We start from the raw sequence: 19,230 nt of genomic DNA, 5'->3' as shown, positions 1-19,230 counted from the left end.
CATGTCTGCTGCTCATTAAGTGGGTGATTCTTGGTGGTCTGCTCATCTTCTGTCTTTTCTGTTGATTGAGTCTGCCTGTGGTGACTGGGTAGTGGGCAGTACTCACAGGAGGGGTGCAGAATAGTACAAATGGGAGCACATGAGGTTTGAAGTCAGACAGACTTGGCTACAAATCCAGCTGTGTTACTTACTAGCTGTGCAATGTTGGGCAAATCTTTGAATCTTGGTTTCTTAACTTGGGATAATCACCTTATCTTATGGAGCTGCTGTGTAGATTAAATTTAACAGCACATAAAAAGACTACTAAATCCTAGGGACAGCAGTAAGTTGAGTTCATCTTTCATCAGTTATTCAGAAATTTTTTTTACTCTTCAGCCTTTGATTAAATGTAATAGATTTGAGGGTCTCACAACCACTTTCATTAAGCAGATATGTTTTCCTGAGATCATCCTGGGGGAAAACAATTCAGTCCTCCATTTCTAAATTTAAGCTACTGCATGGTCACTGATATATCAAGTGCATCTTTTCTTCAGAGGGATATGGACATCCTCATCACAAAACAATTAAAGTTCTGATATCAACTGACTCATTTTGGCAAAAATTAGATCATGGGCAGCCTTGTCTGGTGTACATGCACTGGAAGGGTGGTTATAATGGTATTCTAATGGATACTGTACCTTATGGCAAAGTTATTGATATGTCTCCTTGGAAAATTGTCCTTCATTCACACACTATTTTACTTCCCAGAAATCAGGTCAGTTCTTTAGAATCACTGCCCAACAGCACGGACAGAACAAGCCAAAGAGATAAATAAACCTTTTCAGAAGGAAGAAAGAGAGGCATGGCATTTATTTCATGTTTCTTCTAGACTAATATCAGAGTTCTTTGAAAGACCCAGGGCTTTTACCTGGAATAAAGTTCTACCTTTGCACTCTGCAAGCCATCATTTATGACATTTTTCTTCCTGCATATTAACAGCCAAATGCCAAAGCCTTCTTCTCCTCCATGGTCATAAAGTTGCTCATAGACAGGTTTTAAACTTCAACAACTTGATGTTTGAGTCCTGAGACAACTCCTATCCCTTCCCTTGAACCTTCATCCCATGTGAATAAATTTAACTTTGGAGCAGGATTCCACTCAAGTTCAAATGGTCTTGCCTTCATGAGCCATAAAGCTTGTGGCACACATGCTACCTTGGCCCTGTCTTAGGCCTGTACTCAAGGGCTCTGCTGAAAGGCTCATCCTTGCAGGAGGCCCACAACAAGGAGAGGTCGTTACATTTTCCAGGCCAGTTCCCATCTAGCTGTGTGAGAGAAGCTGTATCCTCAGTCTACACAGGAACCTTCTTGCAGGAGTGACTGCCTGTGGCTTGCCTCACATGGGCAGTCGGGCCCACAGAAACCACTGCCCCCTGCAGCAGCCCAGTCATTTGTGGGCAATACCCACAGCATGTGGTTAGACAGCCTCTAGTAGCAGGGGGCCTGGCCTTCCCCAATCCCAGGCCAGAGAAATGAAGGTGTGGGCACACGAGCCATACACATGATGCCTCCTAGAAGAAGTGATGAACCTTAAACCTCGCCAACTGTCACAGGAAATGACAGGGCTTAGGACTCACTGTCACACTGCCATGACAGCCATCTGCTGTATGCCCACAGAAGACGCAGAGAGCAGTAACCTTTGAGTGTATGTATAAGAGGTGGGTGGGCTTCCCAGGTGGCACTAGTGGTAAAGAGCCTGCCTACCAGTGCAGGAGCTAAAAGAGACTCAAGTGCCACCTCCGAGTCAGGAAGATCCCCTGGAGGAGGGCACAGCAACCCACTCACTCTTCTTGCCTGGAGAACCCCATGGACAGAGAAGCCTGGTGGGCTGCGGTCCACAGAGTTTCAGAGTTGGACACGACTGAAGCGACAGCACACATGCACAGAAGAGGTGGGCAGAAAGAATGGAGAACCGGGTACCACCTCCACTGTACTCCTTCATACGCTGACCGCTCCCTTTGTCTGCAATGTTCTTGTCCCACATGCTCTCCTGGTGAACACCTACACATCCCCTAAGGCCTGGCTCCAAAAGCCTGCTTTGTGACGCATGTTTCATCCCCTCTCCACGGTGGGCTCTGTACCTCTGGACATCCCTGGGTCTGGCCATGCCTCCATGACCGCATTTGGTACACAGCGCTGCAACTGTATTTCACAGATCTGTCTCCTGCTAGACTGAATTTCTACCTGTGTTGCATGATTTATTCCTCTTATCAGAGCCTGGCATGTCATTGAGACTAGAAAAAGTAAAAGCTGGTGCATGATGGATGCAGTGATGAGGCAGGAAGGAGTCCCAGGTAGTTTCAGAGGCCACTGGGCAGCACACTTTCTGCTGTAAAGCCTAAAAGGCCAAGAACAAGGGCATCCTGCAGCTCAGCCAGCTTCCCAGCCTTGGCCCTGCCCATGCTCAGCAGAGCCCACTGGGCTCATTCTGGCCCTGCAGGACTTTGGATAGAGCAGTCTTCTCATTCTGGGAATTTGGGTGGCTTGGTACAAGTCAGTCTCACTCCTATTAGGAGAAACCAGTACTTGTTTCCTATGTTCTCCAAGAAGTACCCCTAAAGCCTGCGGGCATCCCCTCCAGACCCCACTCTCAGCCACCAGCATTCCCTAGCCTTGGACAGGCCCCTGGGCAGCCAGGAGCCAGTTACCTCTTCAGCCAATTGAAGCCCAAGGACAGACAGCTGGCACTGGAGGGAGGGTGTACCTGCCATCCCTCCCCACACTGCAGGGGACACTCAGATTGTTTCTCTCCCTTCAGCAGCACCCTTGGTATCCATCTTCCTGCTGAGGGTGGGCATGCTGGCTGACCCCACAGGCCTGGGCTGTCACCCCACCTATGGCCCTGCCTGGGACACATTTTTCTACTCTCATCATCACACTGGTCTCTAGTAATGACTATCCATGCGAACACAGTGCTTCACTACTTGCTTAGTTGAGATCTGCTGGCAAGCCTGATTTTCCACACCACACAAACAGCATGGGCCTCTGAACACAGGCTGATGTATCCAACCAATGGCTTGGCTGTCCTTGAGAATTCTGCTACATACTTCTGAAAATTCTCAGTACAGTTTTGAAAATCGAAAGGGTCTACTTCTGAGAACTCAGAGAATGGAATGCAGGGAGCTCACAGGACTTGGGGTTTTTGAGAGTCCATTCAGCGGATGATCAGTCAGGCAGTTCTGCAAATCTTCAGAAAAACCACTTCTCATGCCTTCCTGCCAAGCCAGCTAAATGCGTTCCAAATTGGAGTAGCTCTTACTTGGTCAGATGATTAGTAAAGAGAAAAACAGGGCTTCCGTGGTGGCTCAGCGGTAAAGATCTGCCTGCCAATGCAGGAGATAAGGGTTCAATCCCTGATCCAGGAAGATTCCACATGCCACAGAGCAACTAAACCCAAGTGCCACATCTACAGAGCCTGTGCTCTAGAGCCTGGGAGTTGCAGGTACTGAAGCCTGTGCCCTAGAGTCCACGCTCTGCAACAAGAGAAGTCACCACAATAAGAAGCCTGTGCCTCGCAATCAGAGAGTAATCTCCATCCACCAACAACTAAGGAAAAGCCCATGCAGCAATGAAGACCTAGCACAGACAAAAACAATAATAAATAAATTCTAAAAGAGGGAAAATTCTTAAAAAAAAAGAGAAAAGGGTATGTACTTGGTTCTGAGATACTTTCAGAATCACAGTGAATTACATTTCCTGTTTCTTTCAGTAAATAATTTTGTCCATGAGGGAGCAATCTTCTCTACAACCTAACTGATGTTCATATGAACAGCTCACAGCACATGCTCTGTGAGGAGAGTATCCCCCAGACACGGGGAAAAGGTGGAGTGGTTGGCGAGGTTAACAGTATGTCAGGCAGCAGACGGGAGCACGTGGGCAGTGGGAACCTCATGCTAAGTTCAAACCATGGTTGCAGTAGGTGCAAGACACTGGGGGCTCTTCCACTGTTTCAGCAGTGCTCCGAGGCACAGGCACTCATGGAGCAGGAGTGGAAAACTGTGAGGGGTGGTGATGGCTGATAGGGGCACCTATCCTGCATTCAACATTTCCTGTGGCCCAGGGTTTCAGCCCACGTGATCCAAGAGGACAGCAGTGCGGGAAACCGTCATTTCTATCACATCATGCTTTTGGAGCCTCCTGTGGGCTCAGGTGTGTCACATGCCATGGGCCTTGCTGCCCCCATTTTCAAGCTATCCACAGAGAGACCATCCATCTGTCTGGCTAGCTGTCCCTCACATTCCCATGTAAGGGATTCAACAACGCCCTCAACGTGGACCCCATGCCCTCTCTTTATGCAGTGACTCTCCCAAGCATCACGCACGCTCCTTCCCATGAGGGGTCACCCTCTCGTCCAGCCGCTCCAGACTCTTAGGAGCACTGAGGTGAGTTTTTTATCAGCATGAAACTTTTCCTGAATTCATGTGGAAAGAGTAAATGATTTTTCATAGCATGAACTTTTTTCAGTCCACAAATATCAAATATTTACTGAACACATATTATACTCTAAGTATTGTGTATTGGAGTCCCTAGAGATAAGAGGAGCGAGCAGATAAAAGTCCTGTCCTTACACTGTAGGGGCCAGGAGGAAGATAAACTGGTCAAATATGGAAATATATGGTGTGCCAGCTGGTGATGAGGGTGATGGTGGAAGGGTGGGTGAGAGGTTCTGGGACACAGGTTGGTCAGGGAGGGCCTGTCTGAGGATGTGATATTTGAGCAAGTACCAGAAGGAGGTGAGGGCAGAGGTCATGTGACTCTCTGGGGAAAGGTGTGCTGGGTAGCAGAAGATCCAAGCAAAATTCAGGAGGTGGGAGAGTGTCTTCTATGCTCTAGGACCAGCATGGAGGCAGGATGACGGGGGTAGAGAGAAGAGGAAGATGGGGAGAGGTCAGAGATGGGCAAGAGACAGGCTGTGAAGCTGGCTGAGGTGCTGGAAGAATTCGGGGCATAGGTGAGCTATTGGAGGGTTTTGAGCAGAGGAGTGACATGACCTGACTTACATTTTGGAAGCCCAGCTCTGCTGCTGGGGCACAGACAGACAGCAGGGGGGTAGGACAGGAGAAGTGACCTATGTGAAGAGGCCATTGCAATAAACCAGGTGACAGATGACAGTGCCTTGGACCAGGGTGCTGATGGTAGAGGGGTCAAAAATTGTTACATTGTGATTTGGGGGGAAGGTAGCAACATCAAGTGTGCTGATGGCTCAGATGTGAAGTGTGAGAAAAGGTGTTAAGGGTGACCCACACCACTGGAAGGATTGAGCAGCCATTTGCTGAGATGCAGAAGGTCATGGAGGGAAGTAGGTTTGGAGGGGTACCATTGAGAGTTCAGTTTGGTTACTGGTTCAGATTACTGATAGGCATCCAGGTAGGGATGGCCTGAAGGTAGCTAACTATCAAAGTCTCTGATTCATGGGAGATATGTGGGCTGGAGAAAAACAACTAGTGTCATCAGCACAGACTGAATATAAAACCATGAGTCTTGGGGAGATTTATGAGACCGAGTATAGAAAAAAAAGGCCCTTGGGCCCTGTAGGAACCGGGAAGATGAGGAGTAAGCCAGTGAGAAGGGAGACACCAAGCGAATGTGATGTCCTAGAAGCCAAGAAGGTGGGAGGAATGATCACTGTTGAGACAAAAATCATCCACAGTTGACTTAGGATCAAGCAGAGTTGCATATTCTGCATATGAACTTGAGTTTCCACCTACACTTATGTCTTATGTATGAATCCTTCGCCCTCCAGGCATCAGTGGCCCTATGAGAATCTTTATGAGCGCTGGTGAATCTTCTCTTTAGAAACACACATTCGGATACATACAAGACTGCAAATAACTGTGGAGGCTCCAGGAGCTGGAGAAGTCTATCCCAGAAGTCAGGTTCATAAACAGCCCTTGGCCATCCCCAAAGAGGTCTTCTTATGGTATGAACCAAACTGTCTCAATGTAGAAGTTCAGAACTTGCAGGTTTCCCAGCTTTTCCAGGTATGTTTCCATAGGTTAGAATAAGTTGACCTTTCTGGGCTCTTGGGTGGAACGCAAAATGTGAATGGGCTGGCTCAAGTCTCAAAGCAAGCGTGAAAACAAATGAGAACTCACCACCATCTCCTGCACGTGAAACATCTCTGCTCCACCAGGTGACAGTCGATTGGGGAAGGAGATGCTGACGGATGACCCAGGAAGGGTGCTTGGCCCAGTGTTATAGACCTGTGGGTGTGAGACACACACAGCATGTTTTAATAGAAATAGAGATCTTCATTTCATGTCTACATTATATATTCTAAAATCCTTTGAAATGATACACAGAGATACTAGGGTTTAGGATCTAGAAGGTCATGACTTGAAGTGAAATATCAAATGATGGGAGATTTCAATGACACAGAAATCTTTCTAATGTGCATTAAAACCCCACAAACTTCAAGTTACCTTATTCCCCCCGTTAGCATTTTCATCTTCTGCTGCTAACAATTATACTTATTTTGACCTAGAAATTTACTCATAGACTGTTACATGGGTGAGAGTTTAGAAATAATCTAGATTAATAGTTCTCAAACTTTTAACACATATCAGAATAATCAAATGGTCTTCTTAAAACCTAGACTGGAGCAAGGTCACATCCAGAGTTTCTGCACTGGTAGGTCTGGTTAGGGTGGGGTGGGAGCTGAAGAGTTTGAATATCTTTTTTATTTTGGCCATGCCACATGGCATGTGGGATCTTAGTTCCCCAATCAGGGATCAAACCCAGGCCCCTGGCAGTTGGAAGCTCAGAGTCCTAACCACTGGACAGCCCAGGAAGTCCTGGACTTGCCTTTCTAAGTTTCTCAGGAGATGCTGATGTTGCTGGCCCAGAAAACATACTTTGAGAACCACTGATCTGGTCCAACTCCATTCCTTTTATAGTTGGAGGTAACTGAGACTCTCAAAGACAAAGTGGGTTATCCCCAAACCAAATGATCTCACTTACAGAACGGGCTCTTTTTTACTACACTATCTAGCTGATTTGGTTTCTCTGTTGAAAGCAACTTTTAACTTGCTGCTGCTAAGCTGCTGCTTACCACTTGCTAATACTGTTGGATGACACCTGTGCACATTGTTTTTGTCCCAGCATTTGGTCCTATAATCTTTACCCCTACATAGGGGTAGGGGTAAACATTTACCCCTACATTATAATCTAATCCCCCACACAGTCCTCCCCATTTTTTTTGTCTCCCGCAGCCCATCATCTCTTGAGAAGTGAGAGAAAAGATGGCAGCCACTAAAAGACCCATGAGAGAAAGGAGATGGAGCAGAGACTGACATGAAACTCAAGGAAGAAGTGGAAGATGAAGGAGAGTAAAAAAGATGGGCATATGTATAAAGACAGACAGTAGATTAGTGGTTGCTAGGGCTGGGGCGTAGGAGGAATGAGGAGTGTGGCAGGAGGAAGAATGGCTTCCCAAAAATGTCCCTGTCCTAATCCATGGAAACTGTATGTTATATTACATGGCCAGGGGGATTTCAGGTTGCTAAGAAGCTGATTTTAAAATCAAGAGATGATCTTGGATTATCCAGGTGGGTGCAGTGTAATGACAAGGGTCCTTATATAGGAAGTGGGAGACAGAGTCAGAAACAGGGAAATGTACTGTCAAAAAGATGCAAGCAGTCATTGCTGGCTTTGAAGATGAAGGGGGCATAAGCCAAAGAATGCAGCAACCTCCAGAGGAGGAGAATCACCACAGAAGAAAGAAACAGATTCTTCCCCAGAAAGGAACACAGCCCTGCTGACACCTTGCTTTTATAGACCAGTGAAACCCTTGCAGACTTCTGTCCTCCACAATTGTAAGATAAAATAAACTTGGCACAAAGTCTGTAGTAATTTGTTATAGCAGCAATAGGAGACTAATATAAGGAGTGACTGCTAATGGGCATGGAGTTTCTTTTTGCGGGTGAAAAAAAATGTTCTAAAATTAGATTATGGAGAAAGTTGCCCAGTGGGAAAGTCATTGCATTGTACACTTTAAACAAGTGAACTCTAAGGTATGTCAGTGGTAACTCGATAAAGATGTTATTTTATTTTTAAAAAGACAGGTAGGGGCAAAAGAGAGGAGTGGCCTGGGGATTAGAGAGAGGATTCAGGGCATCTCTGAAGCTGAGGTCAGCAGGGCAGAGCCCAGCGATGGGTTGGACAAGTTAGCAGATCTTCACACTTGGCAGAATATACAAGGGTCTACCTCCAGCCAGCTCTTCCCTAGAAAACTTGTCTTTGTGTTTTTTTTTTTTTTTTTTTTTTTGCAATAGTGGGTTTTGCTTCAGAGAACAGACACAAAAAACCATCGAGTGGATGAGTAGTTGCTGCCAACTCTTGATTCAAAAAGAACACAATTCACCCATAACTACAACCCTAAGGCACAAGAAAAGGAAGGACTATCCAACCACAATGGCAATCGTTAATTTGAAGTGAAACGTGAGAGCACAGCACTGAAAGGAAAACCTATTGACCTGTCTGGGAAATTACAATTTAAGCATGAGTGAGGAAAAAGAAGTTGATTTTGTTTTGCATTAGTTCATCCACCAGAACCAGACAGATGGAAAGCTTGTATTACCATATTTTTAACAAATGTCTTAATGTTTGACTCTCTGCAAACGTTCCTGTGTAACATCTGCATTATTTTTCATCATCATTTTTCAAATGAGGGAAATTATTGATTTGATTAAAAAAAAACAACTATTGATGGTCAATAAATTTTTATGTCTGTAAAGAAAAAAACTCTGATGGAACTTTGAAACCAATTCTAAGACCAGTGTCTCTGCCTTTCTCCCATGAGCACTTGCAGAAGAATCTTTAAACAATGACATAGCTTGTTGAATATTAGCTTTGAACAGACCCAGAAAAAAAATCTCTTTGTATGGAAAGTCTTGTGCCTTTTTTCAGGAGAGATGTTGCCAGAATAATGCTTCCCTGATGGTTCAGACAGTAAAGAATCTGCCTGCAATGAAGGAGAACTGGCTTTGATCTCTGGGTCAGGAGGATCCCCTGGAGAAGGGCATGGCAACCTACTCCAGTATTTCTGCCTGGAGAATTCCACAGAAAGAGGCTACAGTCCATGAGGTCGCAAAGAGTTGACACAACTGAACGACTAACACTTTCTATCCATTTTCCTGACCCTATTCTCTACTACCTCCACCTTTCTTTGGATGACTATCACCATCAAGCTGGTCGTTGGCTTTCCTGCAGGACAGTCAGAATCATGACAATTATACCAGAAAACAAGTTGTCAGAGAACTGTAAGGAAACTGTCAGCTTTGCTAACCCAAGAAGATTTCCTTTTCATCAGTGACACACACTATCCATCTTTCAGACTCAGCCAATTTCCTTAATCCTGAACAGAATGCTATGTACTTCCTCAGGCAACTGATAATTAGGAGGAGAATCTTCGGGTCATGGCAGTCACTCACTCCCAGGGCCCTGATTCCCTAGCCTGTATCCTATGTCAGGTCAGAAGAAAACTCTTTGCCTGAATACAAAAACTTTAAGCTCCCTGTAAAAGTGCCTTCAGAGAAACATGATGTAACCACAGGCTCTCAAATTTCTTTCTTTCCTTTTTTTAAAAGAGGAAGAAGAGAACATTTTGTATATTTTAAAAATATCTTTTCATATAACTTCTGTTCCTTTTTGCCTTCTCCTATCAACATTACTTATAGAGACGTGGATGGACCTAGAGACTGTAATACAGAATGAAGTAAGTCAGAAACAAAAATAAATATCATAAAGTATATATATATGGCATCTAGAAAAATAGTATAGATGATCTTATTTGCAAAGCAGAAGTAGACACAGACATAGAGAAAAAAAATGTATGGATACCAAGGGGGAAAAGGCGGGGGGTTGGGAGGAACTGGGATATTGGGATTGACATATATACATTATTGATAGTAACATAAAAAAGATAGCTAATAAGAACCAACTGTATGGCACAGGGAACTCTACTGAATGCTCTATGGTGACCTAAATGAGAAGGAAATCCAAAAAAGAGGGGATGTAAGTATACATATAGCTGATTCACTTTGTTGTACAGTAAAAACTGATAGAACATTGTAAAACAACTATACTCTAATAAAAAATAATAAAATTTTATTTTATTGAAGTATATTTTCAACGTTGTATTAATTTCTGCAAATACCCTCTTCATTACATGATGTGTGTCATTTGAACCTTTCTAAATAATTTACCTGACTGTATCTTTTATTGTAAGACACCTCCAAAACTATAGCTAAGTAACTGAAACTAAAAGTGGCTTCCCCGATGGCTCAAGTGGTAAAGATTGTACCTGCAATGCAGGAGACACAGGAGATGGGGATTCAATCCTTGCGTTGAGAAGATAACCTGGTGGAGAAAATGGCAACCTACTCCAGTATTCTTGCTGGAAAATCCCATGGACAGAGGAGCCGAGGGGGTTCCAGTCCATAGGGTCACTGGGTTCCAATCAATAGGGTCGCAAAGAGTTGGACATGACTGAGTACACACGCATAAGTAAAATGAAATCACTTCATCTGGCCTTTATCTGTTTTCTGTCCAACTGCAAAATGCAATGGAGAAAAAGAAACTAACTGTGAGAAGGAATTCAAAACCACAGAGGTCCTATTTCCAGCAATCACTCTAAAGGTCTTGAAAGCAAGGGTGACCCCATCTTTCCCTTTACCCCTATAAATCAAGCATAGAGTGTGACAGCAGGGGCTTAGCTGGCTGGGAGGTGCCTCCTGTCTGAGCTGGGATGTGTGTTATCCATCATGACTTTGGAGGTCTCCTGCCTGGGAGAAAGCTTTGGCAAGAGGGAGACCACTGTTTGCAAGAGACTGCAAATATGTTACTGTCTCTTTCTCTGGACCCTCACCCTGTCATTATTTGTCATCCCCTTGGTCCACCTAGGAGAGGCCACAGGAAAGAAAATAATAATTATTTGGCCATAGCAGTGGATGCCAGACCGAGAAACCATCTTCTCCATAGGGAAGGATGGAGGGAAGGCAGGAGAGAGCTCTGGGAGCTGGAGCTAGAGCTAGAAAGACGTGGGATGTGGATTACGGTTCACTGGCTCCATCACTTCACCCCCAGCTCCTGGTAGCTGCTGAGCTATACAGAGGTGTCCCAGGTAACACACGCCTAACCTTGGCCCCAGCCCAGCAGCTCCCAGCTCTCCACCCTGCAGCATGTCCTCTCCTCTTGGGCCTACATGTCCCACATTTGTCAATTAAGGAGAATGTCTGGATGATGCTCAGTCCCCCTAGTTTTATGTTCAAAGACCCTCCTGTTGAACAGTGCTGGCCTTGGGGTCTGTTCTCAGAGAAGGAATCAGCAAATGATGGCTTGCTCGCCAGACCTGGTCCACCACCTGCTTTTGTATATCCTGTGAGCTGAGATGGTTTTATGTTTTTAAATGTTTGGGAAAAAACCAGAAGATGAATATGTCCTAATATGTGAAAATGATGTGTGCTGTGCTGTGCTTAGTTGCTCAGTCATGTCCAACTCTTCGCGACCCCATGGACTGTAGCCCACCAGGCTCCTCTGTCCAGGGGATTCTCCAGGCAAGAATGCCCTGCCCTCCTCCAGGAGGTCTTTCTGAACCAGGGATCGAACCCAGGTCTCCTGCATTGTAGGCAGATTCTTTACCATCTGAGCAACCAAGGAAGCCCAATAATACTGGAGTGGGTTGCCATGCACTCCTCCAGGGGATCTTCCCAACTCAAGGACTGAACCCAGGTTTCCCACATTGTAGGCGGATTCTTTACTGTCTGCGCCATCAGAGAAGCCCAAAAATACTGGAGTGGATAGCCTATCCCTTCTCCAGGGGATGTTCCTGACCCAGGAAATCGAACCAGGGCCTCCTGCATTGCAGGCAGATTCTTTATCACCTGAGCTACCAGGTGAGCAATTTTATATCATGTGAAAATGATATGAAATTCAAATGTCAGTGTGCACAGCCACAGTTTTGTCCTGTGCATGGTTCCTGGCTGCTTCTGCACTACAGAAGCCTAGTTGCACAGCTGCTGTGAAGACTGGATGGCCTACAAAGCCTAAATACTTACCCTCTGGCCCTTTGCAGAAAAAGTTTTTCCACCCTTGGTTTAGAGAAGGACAATGTCCTTCACAGTGTTCACAGTCCATACCAAGTGTACCTGCTGGACACAGTGCTTATATGATAAGGAGAGCTAGCCCTGCTCTTTGGGGAGCAGCGTGTTTCCCCTGCCAGGGGGAGTTCCCTTCATTCACACTGCTGTGCTCTTGTAAAACCCCACTTTGGAAGGCTGTTCCTTTGTGGGAGGTGTTGGTACCCGGCTAAGTCAGCAAGGAGAAACCCAGGATTAAGTGTGCGTGTGTGCTCAGTCACTTAAGTTATGTCCGACTCTGCAACCGCATGGACGGCAGCCCACCAGGCTCCTCTGTCCACGGGATTCTCCAGGCAAGAGGACTGGAGTGGGTTGCCATGCTCTCCTCCAGGGGCTCTTTCTGACATAGGGACTGAACTCATGTCTCCTGCATCTAATGCATCGCAGGTGGATTCTTTACCGCTGAGCCCCTGGAGAAGCCTCCAGGATCAAGAGGACATGACAAATCCTTGAGGCTGCCCTGCCCACAATGTGAAGGATGATGGAGAACTAGAAGGGGTCCTCTGTGGACCATCTAGGAGGGGATGCATGCCGGGTCCAAAGGTCTGCTGGGGAAGGCTGGCATTCATCATGCCTTTCTCCCTCCAAATACTGAAAAGCAGAGGGGCTACACAGCAGAGTACCAGGCAGCAAAGGGATTGTTTCTGTGTGTGGTTACAGAAAACACATACACATTCAGGCTGGGAAGAGTTTCTCTTAGAAAGAACCTGGCCCTTTGGTTGCTTTTCATAGGAGGCACATCCCATGGGCCCCTCCCTTGGTACCCAGTGATAGAGAAGGTCTCCATGGGTGGGTACCTGAAGGGTGACGTTGAGGGGTTGGAAATGACACTCCAGGTCATCCAGTTGAATGAAGTTGGATGCGTCCACAGACTCGCCATACACAAAGGAGGTTGGAGACATGATTCTGAAAGAGGAAAGCATGAAATCTGTCATCCCAATGCAGGGTCACCGCTATCCTAGGAGCTCAAACATCTGTCTGTACTGAATCTAGAGCTCAAACATCTGCCTCTATTGGATCTAGAACCTGGCTTCCTTCAGGGTCCCCGACCAAATGCTTCGCTTCTGGAACTGCTCTTTCTGTCTCTTGTAAATGGACACAGCCAGACCTGTACTTTCTAAGCAGACATTCCCAGTAATGTCTGGTCATCTTAGGTCAAATCAGTAAGTTATGTATACAATGTACTAGGGATTATACTTCTAAAATGAGAAGGAAGACCATGTTAGCTTCGATTTCAGTTTTTTAAACTGGATTATAAAATTAGTGAAGTCGCTCAGTCGTGTCCGACTCTTTGCGACCCCATGGACTGTAGCCTACCACGCTCCTCCATCCATGGGATTTTCCAGGCAAGAGTACTGGAGTAGATTGCCATTTCCTTCTCCAGAGGACCTTCCCGACCCAGGGATCGAACCCGGGTCTCCTGCATTGTAGGCAGACGCCTTACCGTCTGAGCCACAAGGGAAGTCCTAGGATTATAAAATTATACATGTTCTATTTTGTCATTTGAAAAACATTTTGTGAACTGAAAAAGATTATGACAATATAAGTGAATTATATGTTTGGCATTCTAAGCCCCACTCTGTAACAAATTAAAAAAATAAAGATTTTCAGACTACCAAAATTACTAGAAATTAGGTATTAAAAATTGAGTCCTTACACGAATAGCCTTTTTCTTTAGATTTCAAATGGTGGCTGTGTAAGATGTGATGAAGAATTCCAGCTCAGTGTGTAGTGATGTTTTCAACTTTGTCTGTGTCAATAAACCCCAGGCTCATTTAAATTCCCAGAAAAATAACGGATTTTAGATGAGATTCTAGAAGTTGCTCACTTGCCTAAACACAATATTGTAAGATTTATGGTACCAAGTCTATATAGATAGCAATTAACCTATTTTCAGCTTAACTGTATTAGTTTAGAAAGGTAGTGAGCTGCCACCCAGGTCAAGAGTGGGTTCATTTAAATGAGTGCTGTTTTATGTTCCTGGAAAGATCAGAGGTTGACTCATTTGTTTAACTGAGGGCTTCGTTGGGGGCTGTTAACACCTCACAAGGAGGCCTCCAGGGTCTGACAACAGGATCAAGTGAGCCCTGTTTTCTCTTTCATCCCCTAGGACAGGGCTTGGTCCATGGACATTCTCACTGTGCGTCTGAGGAGAAAGTAAATAAACTACATGGTTAAAAATAGAGCCATGAACAGAGGCAAATCTGTGTTGATTTGCAAATATATTCCACCAATGCCTCATGTCTAAAGAACGTGATGAAAAACGCCAAGAGGCAGGAACGCCCACCAGAGACTCATTCCTGACACCCAGCAGAGCGGAGGAGCTTTGCAGACATGGCTCCTTCTGCAGCGTATTAACTTTTCTACTTGCAGCTAAGGCCAGGACCCAGGAGCACTTGAATACTGAAAAATGAGAGACTCTGAACCTCTAGAAAGTTCAGCTTGCCTGTGGGGCAAAGGTTCAACAGGTCCTCATTTGATCTGAACTAATTGTGCAAATCCTTTTTCCTCTATCGTGCTCTGTTTCTGAAGCTGGAAACAGGAACTGACTTCTCATTTTTCCAGGCCTGTGTTTTGGCTGAAAACCACCCAGGGTTGTTTTGGGTCCCTGCTGCCTGCAGCCCTGATTTCCAACAATGCCAGAGGCATTGAGCAGTTGTGGACTTCAGCCAGACAGTGTGCCCACTGTGACTGTCCCTGCCCACCGGCTCTGCAGGAGGACTGGAAACATCCAAGGCCAAAGCTGACTAGAGGCTACTCAGAAAGCAGGCCCGCCTTCCCTGGGACGCATTGGCTGTAACCTCTGCCCCAGCAGCCTTTGGCTGAGATTTTAATCCCAAGAATGGAGCTGCCTGCTACCTTGTGGCACTCCGGAGCAGTGGGTGCTGGGAAGAGATGCATGTAAAGGCGTACAGCATGTTCGAAGGAATTATGTGGCTTACACCTGTCATCACACTTCTTGTATAATCTACCAAGTGTGTGGGCAGCTGGGAAAGAGGAGAAAACACGGAGGGAGGAGGGCGTGAGTCACTGTAGCTAAAGCTTCATCCTGCATTTCCAAGCCAGGCAGAAGCAGAAGTGGCAGGGCCACCGCTCCTGGCTATAAAGCAAACACCAGAGAAGCACAGGGGTCCGCTCCAGGCAGCACTGTGCCCTGGCTACTCACCCCGTGATGGACGTGTCCACCTCGTGCATCAGTGGCACCGTCAGTGTGAGGATGTTGTTGTGAAGGGACTCTGAGCGCTCCACGTTGCCACTGTGGAGGGAGAGAGGACGGGATGCCAGTCAGCACAGCCTGCCCGCAATGGGCCTCTCCCCTCCCAGAGAGGGACAGCTCTCTGTTCTGCACCTTTTTACCCTCAACTCTGTTTTTGGTCCCTGTATGGCATCACAGTGGGCACTCTATGGTTTCAGTTGTGTTTCCACCCCATAAAGATGTGAGGGCAAGTAGTGTACAGGGCAGGTGACCCCAGGAGACAGCAGAGGGGAGACAGGAAGGCAGGCAGACAAGCAGGGCACTTGATTCGGGTCAGCCGGGCTCCATCTGACCAGGGAACTCCAGGAGGCAGTCTGGAGTACCCACTCTCATCTTCCAGCTGAGGCCATGGGAGCTGATCAATGATTCCTGAGACCTGCTGGGGGGGCGAGGGTGGGAGATTACTTCCCTGGCATGTGCCCTATGTGCACAGTGAGTGAGATCTGGCCAGAGAAAGCCTCAGGCAGAAGGACAGGTGCTGGGAATGGGAACTGTCCAGTGTGTGTGTGGTAGAGGCAAGCTCTGAGAGGTTATGGGTAGGCACCAATAGAGTGTGCTGCTTCTGCAGGGCTTATTCCATGAATAATGGACAACCGAGGTTAGGGCACTGCAGCTGGGAAGCTTGCATTTAGCAGCTATTTCCCATCTAACAGCATCGTCCATCATCCACAGACAACCAAGCCCAAGAGAGAGGCCCTGGGTAGCACCATCTTGATAAATATCACAGGAGCTTCTGCTATAGGACTTCTGGCTCCAGCAGACTCACATACAGGCCTCCTCCTCGGGGTGAGTAAACACAGAAGGGGTAGGCTTGCAGGGGCCTTCTGGAAAGGTGACCACAAGGTGGGTGATGGTGTTGAGGGCTACCATGTGCCAGGCACACCCCCAGCCGTGATGGAGCTGGGTCTTCAGAGTAACTCCAGAGGGAGGGGCTCACCCACTGCTGACAGGTAAGAGCAGCTCAGACAGATTAGGTAACTTGCCCAAGGACCCACAGCAACTGGGGAAGTCTCCAAAACCAGTGCTTTTCCACTGCGATGCCTTTTCCTGATGCCAGATTTGGGGGTTTGGGGGAGGGGAGAAGAGGACAAGAGAGAAGACCCAGTTTCCCTTCACAGCTTTATGAGATTTCAAATATGAACTGTGATTATTATTGCAGAAAAGCAATTGCCGGGGAACACGGTGCTGAACCTGGCACCTACACTTGGTTCTATCACATGGAACGAACACGGGGTCCCAGGTGAAAGCTAAGTTCACCCTCCAGGGGTGGAAGGCAGGACCCGCTGCTGAAGTTTGGACACAGCTCATCTGGACCACTTCCCACCGCATCATCCCCTAAACTTGTGCAGAGTTCCTCTCCCCACCAGCAAGTGCTGAATGCAACCGTTTTTCAGCAGACTCACAGCCCCTCTCCTCCTCTCTCCTATTGTTCTCAAACAATGGTGCTCTGTGACTCTGACCCCTGACTTCTCTTCTGTCTTCCGCAGATGAGATGACATCCATCACGGTTTGCAGAAGCAGCAGGATCAGGTGCCCATCCAGCCCCACTTCCCTGCCTTTCCTTTCCCAGGGGCACAATAAACGCTGTGTAATCTCTGCACAGGAAAGACCAGAGGTGACTCCTGAATGGATGGGGGGATGGCAACACCTGGGCCTGTTCCCTGCCCCCACCCAGGGTCCTGCCAAGTCGGAGCAATCAGTTCCTGATGGAAGCGCCACCCCATGCCCTGCCATTTGTCCAGCCACCTGTGGCTGCTGGCAGCTCTGGCCCAACAGTCTCATCTGTCATAGGGGGACCGCTCCAGACTGAGTGAGGTTGCAAAGTTGAGATAAAGAGGCTGAACATCAAAAGGCCCCTAGTTATTCTGCAAGCTCGTGACTTAGGATGCTTCCCAAAGTCTGCAGAGCCAGGCTGCCAGACAGAAGCTCTTGAGAAACTGTTTAGTCTCAACTTTCTGTCCTCCTAAATCCACAAGTAGGCAAGAGAGCTTCAAAGGGTGGTGATGGGAAGAAAAGGATGATTGGTATTTTAACTGTGGCTTTCAAGATAAGGAGCTTTAAGGATCTTTCCATCACAGCAGGGAGTCAGGTGCCGTGGGTGCCCTCTGGGACAGTAAGATCAGATTTTCACCAAAGTCTGGAGAATAATTGGTGCCTGAGACATTCAGCTGCAGGTTTAATAGGCAATATAGTTTCTTTAACAAATGTAATTCAAATAATTAGAAGATTCTGATTATTTAATTACTTAAGCTACCAATACTAGCTTGGCTAGCTGTTCAGTAATGCTGTATAGAAATACTAATGTACATAAAAGGATGTTCTTGAATTTGTAAATTATAAGGGTTTTCTTACGTGCCCAGTACTGCATCTGGTAAATAACAGGTGCTTAATAGATGTGTGTTGAGTCAAACTGTGCCCAGTATAGAGTAAGGGAATACACAGAGTAATCACTTGATGAGACTTAAAAAAAAATTCAATGCCCAGATCTCATCCCAGACAAATCAGATGAGGATCCCTGTAGGGTAGACCAGGCATTGGTAGTTTTTAAGGCCCCCAGGTGATTCCAGTGGGCACCTAAGATTAGAGCACCACTGGTCTATGGACATGAGACTAGGAGATGAAATTTTCACCCTGGTGTTGTTTGCGTCCCTCCTTTGATACCTTAGATTAGCCCTGAGTGGACTGGGAGGTAGGTGGAGTTTCCTCTTTTTGATAAGGAAAGTCTCTTTCATATCATATTTCCTGCCCAAATGTTCCTTCTCAGGAATATCAGCTGCCTGAGCTGTTGAGAGACCCAGACAGCACATGGATGGGAGAGTTTTCTGTGGATCCCAGAAACAGCAGGAAAATGAAAATTTTCAGATTTGAACAGGCATCTGCTCCCCTTTACTAAATCCATCTTATACTCTCTCACTCTGGGCAAGCTGTTGCACTGTATCGCTCCCTTTCTCCAAAACCACTGCCGGGGGGAAAGCAGTTGAGGCTTCCTGGGCCCTCTGTGGCCCAGCCCAATCTCCTCTTTCAGCCCCACCTTCCTCTTACTGCCCATGTATATTCTCCACCCTTCCTCTAAGATGGTCAGGAATCTCCACCACACTCCAATGCCCACCCGCCACATGGGTGTGACAGAGCAGGCTGTGCCATGCACATCCTCACTTGGGCTTCTTCAGCCTGAAAACAGAGTCCCCTGTTCAAACGCCAGCACCCCAGTGAAGCCCTTCTGCATTCCAGCAATGGGAACACAGTCTACCTCCTCTATGCTTTGCATGTATCTCTGTTAGATCACAACCACCAATGATGTGATCAGGAAAACAGTGTGAATGAAAAATAATCATGTCTTGCATAATTTCAAAGCTTGCAAGCCCAGCCAATTGTAATTAGAAATGCTACTGTGGCAGTACTACGCTGACAAACTGCACTGGAAAGTTGTACAGGATTTCGGTGATTGCTGGGCTATATTTAAACATCCACTTTGGTTCTCATTTCCATCTGCTTTGCACAGCCTATTGCAATATATAGAATATAATTAGCATTTGTTCAGGAAGGCCCACTAGTGCTGAACTAAAGGCCAGAAAGTCATCATCTCTGGAGTGAATGCTGGGTATGACAATACACAGTAAAGAGGGTCAAACAACCACTGTGATGTGCTGTGCTCTCATTTTTAGAAGAAAGAACATTCTCTAAAATATTAAAGAAAACGCACCCCCCCCACCCCCAAATTGGGAAAGTGGCATTAAAAGCAAAAATATGCTAGGGTGGTGGTAGATTGAGGGGCTGTGAAAATGTATGCTTCACAGTT

The 19,230-nt window shown here is 46.5% G+C and overlaps 1 protein-coding gene across 1 annotated transcript in view; it reads right to left on the bottom strand.

The window, feature by feature from the left end:
* Nucleotides 1-19,230, bottom strand: part of ITGA9 (integrin subunit alpha 9) — a 367,113-nt gene that overhangs the window by 63,543 nt on the left and 284,340 nt on the right. Inside the window, exons 21-23 of the mRNA XM_068981673.1 lie at nt 15,342-15,431; nt 12,973-13,081; nt 6,134-6,241 (exon numbers count right to left, since the gene is read on the bottom strand). Coding sequence (XP_068837774.1) covers nt 6,134-6,241; nt 12,973-13,081; nt 15,342-15,431 — 307 coding nt within the window. The remainder of the gene's footprint in view (nt 1-6,133; nt 6,242-12,972; nt 13,082-15,341; nt 15,432-19,230) is intronic.

This window comes from Capricornis sumatraensis, chromosome 10 (assembly GCF_032405125.1).
Source record: "Capricornis sumatraensis isolate serow.1 chromosome 10, serow.2, whole genome shotgun sequence".
In the NCBI taxonomy this organism is placed as follows: Eukaryota; Metazoa; Chordata; class Mammalia; order Artiodactyla; family Bovidae; genus Capricornis; species Capricornis sumatraensis.
Note: the sequence above shows the minus strand (reverse complement) of the source record. Positions and strands in the feature narration are given on the sequence as shown.